The 19,748-nt window shown below is 44.8% G+C and overlaps 1 protein-coding gene across 4 annotated transcripts in view; it reads left to right on the plus strand.

Moving 5' to 3' along the window:
* RCBTB2 (RCC1 and BTB domain containing protein 2) overlaps nt 1–19,748 on the plus strand; it is a 149,544-nt gene that overhangs the window by 53,165 nt on the left and 76,631 nt on the right. For all 4 annotated transcript variants that reach the window (XR_010213608.1, XM_063952787.1, XM_063952789.1 and 1 more), the window contains exons 4-5: nt 3,120–3,270; nt 6,593–6,759. Coding sequence is in view for 3 of the 4 variants with exons in the window: in XM_063952787.1 (XP_063808857.1) it covers nt 3,120–3,270; nt 6,593–6,759 (318 nt within the window). In the remaining variant the exon portion in view is untranslated. The remainder of the gene's footprint in view (nt 1–3,119; nt 3,271–6,592; nt 6,760–19,748) is intronic.

Raw genomic sequence — 19,748 nt, forward strand, 5'->3', positions numbered from 1 at the left:
TTCATTCCGATGGGACCCAGAAATGGACAGATAGAACCCCACTTCTTAAAAGTGAGTGGTCTGTGGGACCCACTTTTTTTAATTTTTTTTTTAGCTCAGTGTATGTGTATATGTGTATGTATATATATGTGTGTATATATATATATGTGTGTGTGTGTGTGTGTGTGTGTGTGTGTGTGTATATATGTATATATATATATATGTATATGTGTGTGAGAAAGCTGCGGTACGGCACTCCATGTAAGCCATTGTAGTAACTGTCGCTGGTGCCCTCACGCAAATATTGCAATATCAAGTCCACGGTGCGGCACTCATGCTAAATTCAGAATCAAACGGACCAGGACTCTGATCCGTTTGATTCTGAATGTAGCATGAGTGCCGCACCGTGGACCTGAGATATATATATATATATATATATATATATATATATATATATATATATATATATATATATATATATATATATCTCTAAAAAAAATAAAGGGAACACTTAAACAACACAATGTAACTCCAAGTCAATCACACTTCTGTGAAATCAAACTGTCCACTTAGGAAGCAACACTGATTGACAATCAATTTCACATGCTGTTGTGCAAATGGAATAGACAACAGGTGGAAATTATAGGCAATTAGCAAGACACCCCCAATAAAGGAGTTGTTCTGCAGGTGGTGACCACAGACCACTTCTCAGCTCCTATGCTTTCTGGCTGATGTTTTGGGCACTTTTGAAAGCTGGCGGTGCTTTCACTCTAGTGGTAGTATGAGACGGAGTCTACAACCCACACAAGCGGCTCAGGTAGTGCAGCTCATCCAGGATGGCACATCAATGCGAGCTGTGGCAAGAAGGTTTGCTGTGTCTGTCAGCGTAGTGTCCAGAGCATGGAGGCGCTACCAGGAGACAGGCCAGTACATCAGGAGATGTGGAGGAGGCCGTAGGAGGGCAACAACCCAGCAGCAGGACCGCTACCTCTGCCTTTGTGCAAGGAGGAACAGGAGGAGCACTGCCAGAGCCCTGCAAAATGACCTCCAGCAAGCCACAAATGTGCATGTGTCTACTCAAACGATCAGAAACAGACTCTATGAGGGCCCGACATCCACAGATGGGGGTTGTACTTACAGCCCAACACCGTGCAGGACGTTTGGCATTTGCCAGAGAACACCAAGATTGGCAAATTCGCCACAGGCGCCCTGTGCTCTTCACAGATGAAAGCAGGTTCTCACTGAGCACATGTGACAAACATGACAGAGTCTGGAGACGCCAAGGAGAACGTTCTGCTGCCTGCAACATCCTCCAGCATGACCGGGTTAGCAGTGGGTCAGTAATGGTGTGGGGTGGCATTTCTTTGGGGGGCCGCACAGCCCTCCATGTGCTCGCCAGAGGTAGCCTGACTGCCATTAGGTACCGAGATGAGATCCTCAGACCCCTTGTGAGACCATATGCTGGTGCGGTTGGCCCTGGGTTCCTCCTAATGCAAGACAATGCTAGACCTCATGTGGCTGGAGTGTGTCAGCAGTTCCTGCAACACAAAGGCATTGATGCTATGGACTGGCCCGCCCGTTCCCCAGACCCAATCCAATTGAGCACATCTGGGACATCATGTCTCGCTCCATCCACCAACGCCACGTTGCACCACAGACTGTCCAGGAGTTGGCGGATGCTTTAGTCCAGGTCTGGGAGGAGATCCCTCAGGAGACCATCCACCACCTCATCAGGAGCATGCCCAGGCGTTGTAGGGAGGTCATACAGGCACGTGGAGGCCACACACACTACTGAGCCTCATTTTGACTTGTTTTAAGGACATTACATCAAAGTTGGATCAGCCTGTAGTGTGTTTTTCCACTTTCATTTTGAGTGCGACTCCAAATCCAGACCTCCATGGGTCAATAAATTTGATTTCCATTGATAATTTTTGCGTGATTTTGGGGTGGTCTTCAGGTTGCCAAATGTCGGGATCCCGGCGCACAGTATACCGACGCCGGAATCCCGACACCCGGCATACTGACAGATATTCTCCCTCGTGGGGGTCCATGACCCGCCTGGAGGGAGAATAAATAGTGTGGCACGCGTAGCGAGCCTGCAAGGGGCTCATTTGCGCTCGCCACGCTGTCGGTATGCCGGCGGTCAGGCTCCCGATGCCGGTATGCTGGTCGCCGGGAACCCGTCCGCCGGCATATCATACTACACCCGTGATTTGGTTGTCGGCACATTCAACTATGTAAAGAACAAAGTACAGGTTGAGTATCCCATATCCAAATATTCCGAAATACGGAATTTTTTTAGTGAGAGTGAGATAATGAAATCTTTGTTTTCTGATGGCTCAATGTATACAAACTTTGTTTAATACACAAAGTTATTAAAAATATTGTATTAAATGACCTTCAGGCTGTGTGTATAAGGTGTATATGAAACATAAATGAATTGTGTGAATGTACCCACACTTTGTTTAATGCACAAAGTTTTTTAAAATATTGACTAAAATTACCTACAGGCTGTGTGTATTTATGAAACATAAATGTATTCTGTGATTAGACTTGGGTTCCATCGCCATGATATCTCATTATGGTATGCAATTATTCCAAAATACGGAAAAATCCGATATCCAAAATGCTTCTGGTCCCAAGCATTTTGGATAAGGGATACTCAACCTGTATTTAATAAGAATATTGCATTCATTCAGATCTAGGATGTGTTATTTTAGTGTTCCCGTTATTTTTTTTGAGCAGTGTATGTATGTGTATGTGTATATGTGTGTGTGTGTGTATATGTATGTGTGTGTGTATATGTATATGTGTGTGTGTATATGTATGTGTGTGTATATATATATATATATATATGTGTGTGTGTTTAGGTAAATTAATGCACTGTAAGTAATTTCATTGCTTTAATGTAGGTATATGTTTTAAAGAAGGTGGATCTGTATCTTTTTGAAATACGTTTGTACTTTTAAAATCTTGATGGGTTTGTTCTATTAATACGTTTACAGAATAGCTATTAACTAATTTGATAATCATTGCAAGGTTTGTCTCCTCCAAGACCCTTTTGTCGCCATATATATTTACGTAAGGTTTTAACTTGCTTTTTTTATTTTATACTTACATCTTCAGTTTTATTTGTTCAGGTTTTTGTGATGGGCACAAACAGCAGTGGCTGTTTGGGGACTGGAGATGCTCAAAGTTCGATTGAACCAAGATGTCTTAGTGTGCTCTCTGGGAAGAGGATCGTCAGTCTAAGCTGTGGAAGTGGTCCTCATGTTGTCATAGTTACTTCTGGTAAGTGTAACATTTGTACATACTGTTTAGTGTGTTTGTCAAACCTCTTAGGTTTTACCGTAACTCATTACTCTTTATGTATAAAGCTGGTAAATTGATGGGCATTGTGCCAGCTGGCTATGGAATCAGCGCAAAAGAGGGAGTGTAATTGGATCAATGCAGTGTTGCTGTTAATGGGATTTGTAGTACACAAATGACTTGACTACTGCCTACTACAATATGTTCCTCTTTCTTTTCTGCAATGCCACTACACCATACACGCTGCTAGACAGCCCACATATAGTCAAAATCGCAAGGAAAGTTAGTGCAAATCGCACTGTGTTTAGCCAGCTGCGATACAGATGCGATACAGACGTGCACTCCCGCGGGGTTGGTATCGCAAGGAAAGATAAACTGTGCAGACAAGTCAATCCTGGCTATATTGTGTACAATCTAATATAAAGTATAGTCAAAATCGGCACTTAGTCAAAATCACACATAGTCAAAATCTAAAGCACAGAGAGACAAAATCGGTGCTTCCGGGCTCTGGGGGAGTTCAAGGGAAATCGCATAGTCAATATCTCATCATGTGTATGCACCTTTAGTGAAACTCTGTGACAGAGCCACTATGCAAGGTGCAAAATACTGTTAGGAAGTTCACACTTAATGCAATCTTGAAAAGTATTAAAGTCTGTAATTAATTCAAATTATTAAAATGGAGTGCTACATGTGGCCCCAAAATAGCAGCTTAACTTGCCGGCTGTACAACAAGACCCTATATATATTTATAATATAATAATAATTTTCATTTCTACCATGTTGTACTATTACTTTTTTTTTTTTCTTGAGATTTTGAATATTGTATATACAGTGGTGCAAAAAAGTATTTGGACAGCCACCGATTGTGCAAGTTGACCCACTTAAAAAGATGAGGTAGGTCTGTAATTTCCATCATAGGTACACTTCAACTGTGAGAGACAGAATCTGAAAAACAAAAAAAAAAAAACAGGAAATCACATTGTATGATTTTTAAACAATTTACTTGTATATTCTTGTGGAAAATAAATATTTGGGCACCTACCAAGCAGCATGATTTCTGGCTCTCACAGACCTGTTACTACTTCTTTAAGAAGCTCTTCTATCCTCCACTCGTTACCTGTATTAATGGCACCTGTTTGAACTGGTTATCGGTTTAAAAGACACCTGTCCACACCCTCAAACAGTCAGACTGCTACCTCTCCACCATGGCCAAGACCAGAGAGCTGTCTAAGGACACCAGGGGCAAAATTGTAGAGCTGCACAAGGCTGGGATGGGCTACTCGACAATAGGCAAGCAGCTTGGTGAGAAGAGATCAACTGTTGGTGCAATTATTAAAAAATGGAAGAAATACAAGATCACTGATAATCTCCCTCGACCTGGGGCTCCATGCAGGATCTCACCCCATGGGGTATCAATGATCTTGAGAACAGTGAGGAATCAGCCCAGAACTACACGGGAGGACCTGGTCAATGTCCTCAAGAGAGATGGGACCACAGTCACAAAGGTTACCATTGGTAACACACTACGTCGTCATGGATTGAAATCCTGCAGCGCCCGAAAGGTCCCCCTGCTTAAGCCAGCACATGTTCAGGCCCGTCTAAAGTTTGCCAGTGTCCATCTGGATGATCCAGAGGAGGATTGGGAGAGTGTAATGTGGTCGGATGAGAGCAAAATCAAACTTTTTGGTATAAACTCCACTCGCCGTGTTTGGAGGGAGAAGAATGATGAATGGCATCCCAAGAACACCATACCCACTGTGAAGCATGGGGGTGGAAACATCATGCTTTGGGGCTGCTTTTCTGCAAAGGGGACAGGACAACTAATCCGTATTAAGTAGAGGATGAATGGGGCCATGTATCGTGAGATTTTGGGCAAAAACCTCCTTCCCTCAGTAAGAGCATTGAAGATGGAACGTGGCTGGGTCTTACAACATGACAATGACCCCAAACACACCACCCGGGCAACTAAGGAGTGGCTTAGTAAGAAGCATTTCAAGGTCCTGGAGTGAACTAGCCAGTCTCCAGACCTCAACCCAATAGAAAATCTGTGGAGGGAGTTGAAAGTCAGTGTTGCCCGTCGACAGCCCCAAAACATGACAGATCTAGAGGAGATCTGCATGGAAGAGTGGGCCAAAATACCTGCTACAGTGTGTGCAAACCTGGTCAAGAACTATAGTAAACTTTATCCTCTGTAATTGCCAGCCGAAGTTATATTACAAAGTATTGAGTTAAACTTTTTGATTGTCCAAATATTTATTTTCCGCAAGAATATACAAATGAATTGTTTAAAAATCTTACAATGTGGTTTCTTAGTCGTCCCCCCCCCCCCCCCCCCCCCAGATATTGTCTCTCACAGTTAAAGTGTACCTATGATGGAAATTACAGACCTACCTCATCTTTTTAAGTGGGTCAACTAGCACAATTGGTGGCTGTCCAAATACTTTTTTGCCCCACTGTAGCTCCAGACAGACTCTGTGTAGCCATGCTTATTGTTCATGTGATTCTGTCTTTGAAACACAAATACTTTTTACTATAAAAAGTAGACAAACACTGTGTGTGTGTGTGTGACACTCTCCACACTACTATTCTAACATGCACAGCTAAACGCATGTATTTCACGGTCTACATTAGTACATGGACAGCAATAAAAACCAAACAATACATTTCCTTCTATTTATGTTAACACTCCTATACAGACCACTTAAATCCAACAATACACTGTATCTCCCACTCTCTACTTTCTCTATGAATTTCCACATGTTACACTCTCAAAACTACCGCTCCTGCAAGCATTTGACACCATATTTTCTCTCATTCTGCTTCAAGAACAGCTTTTCATGCACAAAACTATCTCACAGATGGAGAGACTGAGGTTTTCTGCATCACCTCTACCTTCATGTATGCCTCAAATTGCCTTTTACCCTAATGTGTTATTGCACAGCCATGTCACATTTGCCTCTAAATTTCAATTGTTAAAACACTGTAGACCCAAGTTTGGGTAGAGATACAGTATTGCTGTTTTAATAAATAGACCATGTCGGTCCCACATAACACCTTAATGGTCAGAGCTAGACAGGGGTATTAGTGTAACGATCTCAGATGTGGGGCTGCAGTGCAGTCCAAAATTCAAATAGGGGAGTCACACCAACTGCCAGTAAGTCGGTTTGCGATGACAGTTGGTGGCAGTTGGTGTGGCTCCCCTATTTGAATTTTGGACACTTCTGCAACCTGCCACTGTTCCCAGTGTATTGTTTATACTTTATAACTATCGATAATAGAATCTGGATAATTGTTGTTTCTGCAGATGGAGAAGTATATAGCTGGGGTCATAATGCCTTCAGCCAGCTGGGCAATGGGTCCACTAACCAATCACTAACTCCAGGCCAAGTATCCACTAACTTGGTAAACAAGAAGGTTGTGAATGTGACGTGTGGCTCACATCATTCCATGGTGTGTACGTCTGATGGAGAGGTAAGCTTGGTATTTCAGCTTAGGAGATGGTTCCTAATTTTTTGATTAATTTTCACTGGGCTGTGTGTTGACAGATTGTGACTTTGAGGTTCCCTGAAATCCTCCTTGGACTTTTTTTTTTTTAATTACCTTTTTCATCGGGGCTTGTAAACATATAACACACTTTATAGCACTAATAATACTAATTTATTGTTATTTGTTATACTGTATATTCTTAAGCTGGGTACACACCTATTCAATCTATTGCCGATCACCAAATATTGGGTAAACAATCCTTCGACTGTAGAGGTGTGTATGCAGGTCTGTTGCAGGAGTGTTAGCAGATAAATAGCATAAAACACTCCTGCAATGGCCTGGATCGGACGTTTGATTCCACAGAAGCCCGTACACACGGAGCTATTTCTAGCACAGTGTGGTCAGGGCTTGCAGGGGCCTCACAGGTGGTCACGACATCTCCGAACTATCAAACCCGAACAAATTTGCCCGATTGGACGAGGAATCGGAGGATGATAGTGAAGAAATGACGGTGCCGGAGGAGACTGCTCCCTCTAGCATCCAGAGGTGCGGTCCCTCTGGCGCGGTTGGGATAAAAGATAGAGAGGTACCTAGTCAGATGGTGGTGGTAGGGGATTCTATCATCAGGAAGGCAGATAGGGCAATCTGCTACCGGGACCGTGATCGCCGTACAGTCTGTTGTCTCCCGGGTGCTCGGGTACGGCACATCGCGGACCGGGTAGATAGATAGATTGGGAGGGGCTGGCAAAGACCTGGCGGTCTTGGTGCACGTTGGCACCAATGACAAAGTTAGCGGAAGGTGGGATGTCCTTAAGAAAGACTATAGGGACTTAGGAAAGAAACTGAAGGCAAGGACATCTAAGGTAATTTTCTCGGAATTATTACCCGTGCCACGCGCTAGTCCAGGGAGGCAGAGGGAGATTAGGGAGGTAAATGTGTGGCTTAGGGATTGGTGCAGGAAAGAGGGGTTTGTGTTCCTGGAACACTGGGCAGACTTCTCAGTCAGGCGCCATCTCTTTTGTCGTGACGGATTGCACCTGACTGAGGAGGGGGCAGCGGTGCTGGGGGGAAGGATGGTTAGAAGGTTGGAGGAGATTTTAAACTAGGAGCCTGGGGGGAGGGTTAAGCTAGAAACTACGGGTCATGCAGTGAGAATAGTGGGGATGGCGGTAGTAAACGAAATGGGGGAGAAGTTGGGGGGAGGGTAAGAGCAGGCAGTAAGGTTACTAACATGGGTACTAAAAGGGATTTTACCAAAGCACTAACCAGTGACGATTACAGGTCATCCTTGCTACATAAGGTGAAAGATGTCCCTAACGCAAGGGAAAATACTTATCTTAGTTGTATGTATGTAAACGCCAGAAGCATTACTGGTAAAAAGGGTGAACTAGAAATACTTGCAGCAAGCAAACAGTATGATATAGGCATTACTGAAACTTGGTGGGATGAATCTCATGATTGGACAGTCAATCTAGAGGGCTATACACTGTTTAGGAGAGACAGACTAAATAAAAAGGGTGGAGAGGTGTGTCTTTACGTAAAGCCGTTTTTAAAACCTAATATATGGGAAGATATTCAGGAGGGGACTGTAGACACTGTCGAGACATTATGGGTAGAAATTGCATGCGGGGAAAAGGAATAAAAAAGTTAGTATTGGGTGTATGCTATAGGCCGCCTGGTATCAACGCATCTGATGATGAATTGTTACTAAAGCAAATTGAAAGAGCAGCAGGAGTAGGAGACATAGTAGTGATGGGAGATTTTAACTATCCAGAGATAAACTGGAAAAACGATTCATGTGATACTGCTAGGGGCAATATGTTTTTAAACACACTTAATGATAACTACTTAGTCCAACTAATTGAGGAACCAACTAGGTACAATGCAATCTTAGACCTGGTATTAACAAACAATGGGGATTTGGTATCCGGTATTATAGTAGGGGAACACATAGGAAACAGCGACCACAATATGGTCACATTCAATATCAGTTTCTATAAACAGCCCTATACTGGCTCAACTAGGACTTTAAACTTTAGCAAAGCAAATTTTGAAAAGATGAGGGTATTTTTCAGGGATATTGAATGGGAAGGTTTGTTTTTAGGAAAAAATACTACGGAGAAATGGGAGGTACTAAAATTCCTGCTAGCTAAAAATACACTCAAATGTATTCCTATGAGTAGCAAAAAAAGGAATAAAAATCATAAACCGATGTGGCTTAACAAAAAGATTAAGGAACTTATGGGCAAGAAAAGGCGAGCATTTAAAAAATACAAATCTGACGGGGAAGCAGAGTCATTTCAGCACTATAAGGAATGTAACAAAATTTGCAAAAAGGAAATAAGAGCGGCTAAAGTAGAAACTGAAAAACTAGTAGCAAAGGAAAGCAAAGCGAATCCCAAAAAATTCTTTAAATACATTAATAGCAAGAGATTAAAGAAGGAGAGTATAGGCCCTTTAAAAGACATGTTGGGAGTCTTAAGCAAAAATGATAATGACATAGCGGACACACTAAATGAGTTTTTTTCAACAGTATTTACTAGAGAGGACCCAATTCAGGGACTAACGCACAATCTCAATAATGAGAATATCACACTGATAGGTACTTATTTAAGCGAGGAAGTAGTCTGTGACCGATTAAAACATTTAAGATTAATAAATCACCAGGGCCCGATGGTATTCATCCAAGGGTTCTAATGGAGCTTCACTCTGAACTGGCAAAACCGCTATCTTTGATCTTTAAGGATTCAGTAATATCAGGTATGGTTCCCAAAGACTGGCGTATAGCGGAAGTAGTGCCTATATTCAAAAAGGGAAGTAAAGCTGAACCAGGTAATTATAGACCAGTTAGTCTTACATCTATAGTGGGGAAAGTATTGGAAGGTATTCTAAGAGATAGTATTCAGAAGTTCCTTGAAACCAATAAGGTCATTAAAAGGAATCAACATGGGTTTATGAAGGACAGATCCTGTCAAACCAACTTACTTGGCTTTTATGAAACCGTAAGCGCAAACCTAGATCAGGGTAAAGACGTGGATGTAATCTTTTTAGACTTTGCCAAAGCGTTCGATACTGTACCACACATGAGACTTATCTACAAGCTACAAGAATCAGGGCTAGGAAGCACAATATGCACTTGGGTCAAAAACTGGTTAGATAATAGGAAGCAGCGCGTTGTGGTTAATGGATCTTTTTCAACTTGGACTGAAGTGCTAAGTGGTGTGCCGCAAGGCTCAGTATTAGGACCGCTATTGTTCAATATTTTCATTAACGACCTAACAGAAGGTCTAGAGAGCATGGTGTCAATTTTTGCAGATGATACCAAATTGTGTAGGGCTATAAATACAGAGGAGGATGCCGAGTCTCTTCAGAACGACTTAGTTAAATTAGAAGCATGGGCAGCCAAATGGAGAATGCGCTTCAACACAGACAAGTGTAAGGTAATGCACTGTGGTAACAAGAACATAAATTACACCTACCTACTAAATGGGGTAAAATTAGGGTATTCTGTACTGGAAAAGGACTTAGGTGTCCTCATAGATAGCAAGCTGAGCAGTAGTATCCAAAGTAGGACTGCAGCAAAGAAGGCTAATAAGATATTAGCATGCATAAAACGGGGTATTGATGCTAGGGACGAGAGTATTATACTCCCGTTTTATAAATCACTAGTGAGGCCACACCTTGAATACTGTGTACAATTCTGGGCACCGTACTACAAAAAGGATATCCTGGAGCTTGAAAAGGTACAGAGGAGGGCGACCAAACTAATTAAGGGCATGGAGACGATGGAATACAAGGAAAGGCTTGAAAGACTAGGCATGTTTACATTGGAAAAGCGGAGACTAAGAGGGGATATGATCAACATCTACAAATATATAAGGGGACAATACACAGACCTTGCGCGGGACCTGTTTTTGGTTAGATCAACACAGAGGACTCGTGGACACTCGCTCAGGTTAGAGGAGAGGAGATTCCGCACAATACGGCGTAAAAAGGCTTTTTCACGGTAAGGACAATACATGTTTGGAATTCCCTGCCCGAGGGAGTTGTAATGGCGGAATCTGTCAACACCTTTAAGAATGGGTTAGATAAATTCCTAATGGATAAGGATATCCAGGGGTATGGTGCATAGTCATGCATTATAGTTACTATAAATAGGGATAAAATGTAACGGCTGACAGCAGCATCAGTCAGAAATTTTAGTCAAATCATCATGCATAGGAGACCACAAATAGGTTGAACTCGATGGACAATTGTCTTTTTTCAACCTCAGATACTATGTTACTATGTAAGATGGGGACACAGTATTCGACTGATCAAGAGGGTTTACCTGATTAGCCGAGTAATTGTAAAGGTGTATTCCCAGCCTTAAAATTCTACTTGTAGGCCCTTTCTCTAATATGTTTATATTTTATTCCATTCTGGTCATCTCCCTTTCTATACCAACACTGGTAAGTGTTAATTTAAAGAAACTTTTGGATTCAAGTTTCTATGGTTTATCATTGCTGCAGTGAGAAATTGCATTTCTCCATGAAAGCTCTAAGGGTAAATTTAGAACTGGTAATGTTGCTCATAGCATTTATCTAGCTGCTTATTAAAGAGAATAAATAGAATCTGGTTGCTATGGGCAACATCACCAGTTCTAAAAAATTCCCACCTTAGTAAATTTACCCCAGAAAGTTCTCTTCTCATCCATCCAACAAGTTCACCTCTACTTCAACCCTGAGGACATTACCAATCTGCCTTAAGAGTTCTTATATTATTATTATTATTTTTTTTTATACCTCACCCATATAACTTATTCAGTGTCCCTTACCATCACTAATAATATATAAATACCTGTTGATGATAATTGCTTCTATATTAAAGCAAATCATACTTATCCCCAATGTTTTGTGAACCTTGTACCTATCTTGCCCCTCTTTTCAATGTCTAAAATCCTTAGAGCAAATGTTATATAACCTTGGACACAAACAATCTGACTCGCGTTAGAAACATAGAATTTGATGGCGGATAAGAACCACTTGGCTCGTCTAGTCTGCCCTAAACAAATGTACACTTACATGCTAGGGTTCATTTTTCGTAGGGAGCCATCATCTTTTTGGATTGTGGGTGGAAACTGGAGTATCCGGAGGAAACCCATGCAAGTACGGGAGACTATACAAACTCCACATTACAACCAACACACCATCCGTTATTAAGAATCATGTGGTTGATTTTGCCCCCCCCCCCCCCCCCTCCCCCCAACAATATTCCACTGATATTGGTAAACAATTTCTTGTTCGCTGCAAATTCTAAAGGTTATTTATTAGCAGAGTGCGCTTAGACGGACTTGCGTTTTTATTACTTGTGGGGAGGAGATTTTCTACCTGTAAACACAACCATAATATACCGCCCCTCATTGGAATGGTTCTCCCTGCTTCTACTCCCTGTACAGGGTGCCACTGATGTGCCTGGCTGAAGATGCACAGCTTCTCTGTTGAAAGCTTTCCTTACGCATGATTGTGTGGTGTGTGTGTGTGTGTGTGTGTGTTTTTTTTTTTTCAAATTGAGTATTTTTATTAATGTCTAAACTACAAACCAACAAAAAATAGCAGGGAAATAGCCAAAAGGTGCCACAACTAGTGATCATGAAAATGCACACAAGCAAAAATGACATAAACCAAATGTTTTGGTAGGAAACATCAAAAATAATCCTATATATCGTGTCTGATTAGGAATAGCACAACAGGGGAAAATTACAAAACGTACAGGAGGCAGGCATAGCATACCCAGCGAGAGACAAACAGTAGGGTTCAAGGCATAGCTAAAAGATTGCCAAAAGGGCCCAGACCCTGTCAAATGTAAGATGTACAGTTTTGCTTGACATAAATAAATTGTTCAGGTGAGACTGTGGCATTAATGAAGGCTACCCAAGAAGAGGAGGGTGGAGCTTTGGGGGCCATGCAGGTGCGGGCAATACATACTGTAGCTTATATTTATATTATATGCTCTTACTGTAACCCTTTATGTGCTTTATTAAAGTTGAATGATTTAAAATTACCCCTAGAACCTTTTTTGAGACAGCAGATCTTAGTGCAGTTTTATTTCTCTAGCTAATACAAGGAGGTTATTCATATACAATCGAAACTATGAGTTTATGGGCGCGCTGGACTGAGGCCAAAATGACAAATATGAGGATCTAATAATGTCATCCCCATTGCAGATGTCGTGACATAGTCCACCAGGGACCAGAACAAGGACCAGAACAAGGGGACCTGAGGGCAAAACCAAAGCAAATGCTAGTGTCCACATTTCTGCAGCAGGGTACATTGTGTACCAAAGGGAAACATCGGGGAGGTGTAGAGTGGATCTTGATCCAGAAGCACCTACAGGCTAAAGCTTTAGGCTGTCCCAGGATGCATTGGGGCCTCCTCTATAAACCCCGCCTCCAGGCAGCCCTGAAAAGCTTTCTAAGAAGACTTCAAGGGCCGCAGCGCTGATATGTCAGTGTGACATTCTGTGCTGCGGCTCCATCACCTCCCAAGCGGTGTCGCATACTCCCCGCGGCCTGTTCCCGGGTACTTGCGGCGGAGACGCTTCGGCTTTAGGCACACGGTCGCAGACGCTCTCCTGGTTCGCATGGCTGCTACGGGAAGGATGTAAGAGGGTCCCCCAGGCGGGACCCACCATTAAATCGCCTTCCTGTTGCGGTCTAGGGAGACGGACCATGACGCTGGTGTGGACACTGTCATCGAGCAGGGACCCCACTAGACCGCCAGGGCATAGGAGTACAGGTCGGGTGTACTAACTCCCATTTTAATAAGACTCCATAGTACCGGCGGTGAGGACCAGCATAGGGGACTCTGCGCTTGACCTGTAGCCCCTCCCCCAGCCCGGGGTGCCATCTACTGAAGATTTCTCTAACGTCCTAAGTGGATGCTGGGGACTCCGTAAGGACCATGGGGGAATAGCGGCTCCGCAGGAGACTGGGCACATCTAAAGAAAGCTTTAGGACTATCTGGTGTGCACTGGCTCCTCCCCCCATGACCCCCCTCCAAGCCTCAGTTAGATCTCTGTGCCCGAACGAGAAGGGTGCACACTAGGGGCTCTCCTGAGCTTCTTAGTGAAAGTTTTAGTTTAGGGTTTTTATTTTCAGTGAGACCTGCTGGCAACAGGCTCACTGCATCGAGGGACTAAGGGGAGAAGAAGCGAACTCACCTGCGTGCAGAGTGGATTGGGCTTCTTAGGCTACTGGACATTAGCTCCAGAGGGACGATCACTGGCCCAGCCTGGATGGGTTCCGGAGCCGCGCGGCCGGCCCCCTTACAGAGCCAGAAGGCAGAAGACGTCCTGTCTTCAACAAGGTAGCGCACAGCACTGCAGCTGTGCGCCATTGCTCTCAGCACACTTCACACTCCGGTCACTGAGGGTGCAGGGCGCTGGGGGGGGCGCCCTGAGACGCAATAAAAACACCTTGGATGGCAAAAAATGCATCACATATAGCTCCTGGGCTATATGGATGCATTTAACCCCTGCCAGAATACATAGAAAAACGGGAGATAAGGCCGCCGATAAGGGGGCGGAGCCTATCTCCTCAGCACACTGGCGCCATTTTCCCTCACAGCTCCGTTGGAGGGAAGCTCCCTGTCTCTCCCCTGCAGTCACTACACTACAGAAAGGGTTAAAAAAGAGAGGGGGGGCACTAATTACGCGCAGTATTAAACATACAGCAGCTATAAAGGGAAAAACACTTATATAAGGTTATCCCTGTATATATATATATATATAGCGCTCTGGTGTGTGCTGGCAAACTCTCCCTCTGTCTCCCCAAAGGGCTAGTGGGGTCCTGTCCTCTATCAGAGCATTCCCTGTGTGTGTGCTGTATGTCGGTACGTTTGTGTCGACATGTATGAGGAGAAAAATGATGTGGAGACGGAGCAGATTGCCTGTAATAGTGATGTCACCCCCTAGGGGGTCGACACCTGAGTGGATGAACTGTTGGAAGGAATACGTGACAGTGTCAGCTCTGTATAAAAGACAGTGGTTGACATGAGACAGCCGGCTACTCAGCTTGTGCCTGTCCAGACGTCTCATAGGCCGTCAGGGGCTCTAAAGCGCCCGTTACCTCAGATGGCAGATATAGACGCCGACACGGATACTGACTCCAGTGTCGACGGTGAAGAGACAAATGTGACTTCCAGTAGGGCCACACGTTACATGATGGAGGCAATGAAAAATGTTTTACACATTTCTGATAATACGTGTACCACCAAAAAGGGGTATTATGTTCGGTGAGGAAAAACTACCTGTAGTTTTCCTGAATCTGAGAAATGAAATGAGGTGTGTGATGATGCGTGGTTTTCCCCCGATAACAACTGATAATTTCTAAAATGTTATTGGCATTATATCCTTTCCCGCCAGAGGTTAGGGTGCGTTGGGAAACACCCCCTAGGGTGGATAAAGCGCTCACACGCTTGTAAGGGCTCTACCCTCTCCTGAGATGGCCGCCCTTAAGGATCCTGCTGATAGAAAGCAGGAGGGTATCCTAAAATGTATTTACACACATACTGGTGTTATACTGCGACCAGCAATCGCCTCAGCCTGGATGTGCAGTGCTGGCTTGGCGTGGTCGGATTCCCTGACTGAAAATATTGATACCCTAGATAGGGACAGTATATTTTTGCCTATAGAGCATTTAAAAGATGCATTTCTATATATGCGTGATGCACAGCGGAATATTTGCCGACTGGCATCAAGTTTAAGTGCGTTGTCCATTTCTACCAGTAGAGAGTTATGGACACGTCAGTGGTCAGGTGATGCGTATTCCAAACGGCATTTGGAAGTATTGCCTTATTAAGGGGAGGAGTTATTTGGGGTCGGTCTTTCAGACCTGGTGGCCACGGCAACAGCTGGGAAATACACGTTTGTACCCCAGGTCGCCTCTCAACATGAGAAGACGCCGTATTATCAGGCGCAGTCTTTTCGTGGACAAGCGGGCAAAAGGTTCCTCATTTCTGCCCCGTGACAGAGGGAGAGGAAAAAGGCTGCAGAAATCAGCCAGTTCCCAGGAACAGAAACCCTCTCCCGCCTCTGCCAAGCCCTCAGTATGACGCTGGGGCTTTACAAGCAGAATCAGGCACGGTGGGGGGCCCGTCTCAATGAATTTCAGCGCGCAGTGGGCTCACTCGCAAGTAGACCCCTGGATCCTTCAGGTGATATCTCAGGGGTACAAATTAGAATTCGAGACGTCTCCCCCTCGCCGTTTCCTAAAGTCGGCTTTACCGATGTCTCCTTCTGACAGGGAGACAGTTTTGGAAGCCATTCACAAGCTGTATTCCCAGCAGGTGATAATCAAGGTACCCCTCCTGCAACAGGGTACGGGGTATTATTCCACACTGTTGTGGTACCGAAGCCGGACGGCTCGGTGAGACCGATTCTAAATCTAAAATCTTTGAACACTTACATACAGAGGTTCAAATTCAAGATTGAGTCACTCAGAGCAGTGATTGCGAACCTGGAAGAAGGGGACTACATGATGTCTCGGGACATCAAGGATGCTTACCTTCATGTCAAAATTTACCCTTCTCACCAAGGGTACCTCAGGTTTATGGTACAGAACTGTCACTATCAGTTCAGACGCTGCCGTATGGATGGTCCACGGCACCCCGGGTCTTTACCAAGGTAATGGCCGAAATGATGATATTCCTTCGAAGGAAGGGAATTTTAGTTATCCCTTACTTGGACGATTCCCTGATAAGGGTAAGATCCAGGGAACAGTTGGAGGTCGGTGTAGCACTATCTCAGGTAGTGTTGCGGCAGCACGATTGGATTCTCAATATTCCAAAATCGCAGCTGGTTCCGACGACTTGTCTTCTGTTCCTAGGGATGATCCTGGACACAGTCCAGAAAAAAGGTGTTTCTCCCGGAGGAGAAAGCCAGGGAGTTATCCGAGCTAGTCAGGAACCTCCTAAAACCGAGCCAAGTCTCAGTACACAAGGGTTCTGGGTAAAATGGTGGCTTCCTACGAAGCAATCCCATTCGGCAGATTCCACGCAAGAACTTTCCAGTGGGACCTGCTGGACAAATGGTCCGGGTCGCATCTTCAGATGCATCAGCGGATAACCCTGTCACCAAGGACAAGGGTGTCCCTCCTGTGGTGGTTGCAGAGTGCTCATCTTCTAGAGGGCCGCAGATTCGGCATTCAGGACTGGGTCCTGATGACCACGGATGCCAGCCTGCGAGGCTGGGGAGCAGTCACACAGGAAGAAATATCCAGGGCTTATGGTCAAGCCTGGAGACATCACTTCACATAAATATCCTGAAGCTAAGGGCCATTTACAATGCTCTAAGCTTAGCAAGACCTCTGCTTCAAGGTCAGCCGGTGTTGATCCAGTTGGACAACATCACGGCAGTCACCCACGTAAACAGACAGGGTGGCACAAGAAGCAGGAGGGCAATGGCAGAAGCTGCAAGGATTCTTCGCTGGGCGGAAAATCATGTGATAGCACTGTCAGCAGTATTCATTCCGGGAGTGGACAACTGGGAAGCAGACTTCCTCAGCACGACCTCCACCCGGGAGAGTGGAGACTTCACCCAGAAGTCTTCCACATGATTATAAACCGTTGGGAAAAACTCGACAGGTATTGCGCCAGGTCAAGGGACCCTCAGGCAATAGCTGTAGACGCTCTGGTAACACCGTGGGTGTACCAGTCAGTGTATGTGTTCCCTCCTCTGCCTCTCATACCCAAGGTACTGAGATTGATAAGATGGAGAGAAGTAAGCACTATATTCGTGGCTCCGGATTGGCCAAGAAGGACTTGGTAACCGGAACTTCAAGAGATGATCACGGAGGATCCGTGGCCTCTACCTCTAAGAAGGGACCTGCTCCAGCAAGGACGCTGTCTGTTCCAAGACTTACCGCGGCTGCGTTTGACGGCATGGCGGTTGAACGCCGGATCCTGAAGGAAAAAAGGCATTCCGGATGAAGTCATCCCTATCCTGATCAAAGCCAGGAAGGATGTAACCGCAAAACATTATCACCGCATTTGGCGAAAATATGTTGCGTGGTGCGAGGCCAGTAAGGCCCGACGGAGGAAATTCAACTGGGTCGATTCCTACATTTCCTGCAAACATGAGTGTCTATGGGCCTGAAATTGGGGTCCATTAAGGTTAAAATTTCGGCCCTGTCAATTTTCTTCCAAAAAGAACCAGCTTCAGTCCCTGAAGTTCAGACGTTTGTATACTGCATATACAGCCTCCTTTTGTGCCTTCAGTGGCACTTTGGGATCTCAATGTAGTTTTTGGGTTCCAAAAGTCACATTGGTTTGAACCACTTAAATCTGTGGAGTTAAAATATCTCACATGGAAAGTGGTCATGCTGTTGGCCCTGGCCTGGGCCAGGCGCGTGTCAGAATTGGCGGCTTTATCCTGTAAAAGCCCTTATCTGATTTTCCATTCGGACAGGGCGGAATTGAGGACTCGTCCTCAGTTTCTCCCTAAGGTGGTTTCAGCGTTTCACCTGAACCAACCTATTGTGGTGCCTGCGGCTACTAGGGACTTGGAGGACTCCAAGTTGCTAGACGTTGTCAGGGCCCTGAAAATATATGTTTCCAGGACGGCTGGAGTCAGGAAAACTGACTCGCTGTTTATCCTGTATGCACCCAACAAGCTGGGTGCTCCTGCTTCTAAGCAGACTATTGCTCGTTGGATTTGTAGTACAATTCAGCTTGCACATTCTGTGGCAGGCCTGCCACAGCCAAAAATCTGTAAATGCCCACTCCACAAGGAAGGTGGGCTCATCTTGGGCGGCTGCCCGAGGGGTCTCGGCTTTACAACTTTGCCGAGCAGCTACTTGGTCAGGAGCAAATACGTTTGTAAAATTCTACAAAATTGATACCCTGGCTGAGGAGGACCTGGAGTTCTCTCATTTGGTGCTGCAGAGTCATCCGCACTCTCCCGCCCGTTTGGGAGCTTTGGTATAATCCCCATGGTCCTTACGGAGTCCCCAGCATCCACTTAGGACGTTAGAGAAAATAAGAATTTACTTACCGATAATTCTATTTCTCGTAGTCCGTAGTGGATGCTGGGCGCCCATCCCAAGTGCGGATTGTCTGCAATACTGGTACATAGTTATTGTTACCAAAAAATCATGTTATTGCTGTAGTGAGCCATCTTTTCTAGAGGCTCCTCTGTTATCATGCTGTTAACTGGGTTCAGATCACAAGTTGTACAGTGTGATTGGTGTGGCTGGTATGAGTCTTACCCGGGATTCAAAATCCTTCCTTATTGTGTACGCTCGTCCGGGCACAGTATCCTAACTGAGGCTTGGAGGGGGGTCATGGGGGGAGGAGCCAGTGCACACCAGATAGTCCTAAAGCTTTCTTTAGATGTGCCCAGTCTCCTGCGGAGCCGCTATTCCCCCATGGTCCTTACGGAGTCCCCAGCATCCACTACGGACTACGAGAAATAGAATTATCGGTAAGTAAATTCTTATTTTTCCCGCCCTGGAGCTGCCTCACAGTCTCTCCCTGACTGAAACGCTGGACGCCATCTTTTAAGCGTAGCTGCGGCTTGTCTCCGGGACTGCAGGGCAAGGTCTCACTTATAAAGCCGCCTGTATACAGGCTGCACTTGAGTATTTTACATGTCTTTATGCAGACAGTGTTAGTTAAAGAGTGTACCTATTACAGGATATATTGTGCAAGTATTCTAATATATACCTCCGGTCTAGGACCGCGCTGTGTTATATATATTTCTGTACATATACTAGTCCAGTGCAGTTTTAGTGTCATAATAATCTGCATTGCCTGTAGCTGTATGTGCATGTATCTGCTGTGTGGTTTCACTTTCAGTGTTTCCCAGATATACCTATCACTATATTCTGTACCCTAAGGGACTAGGGGGGTCAGTCTGACCCGTTCGCTCGCTGCTTTTTATCACAGCCGAGCGAACGGGTACCCACTGCGCATGCTCCGGCGCCGTAGTGCGCCGGT

Source organism: Pseudophryne corroboree, chromosome 2 (genome assembly GCF_028390025.1).
Source record: "Pseudophryne corroboree isolate aPseCor3 chromosome 2, aPseCor3.hap2, whole genome shotgun sequence".
NCBI classification, from domain to species: Eukaryota; Metazoa; Chordata; class Amphibia; order Anura; family Myobatrachidae; genus Pseudophryne; species Pseudophryne corroboree.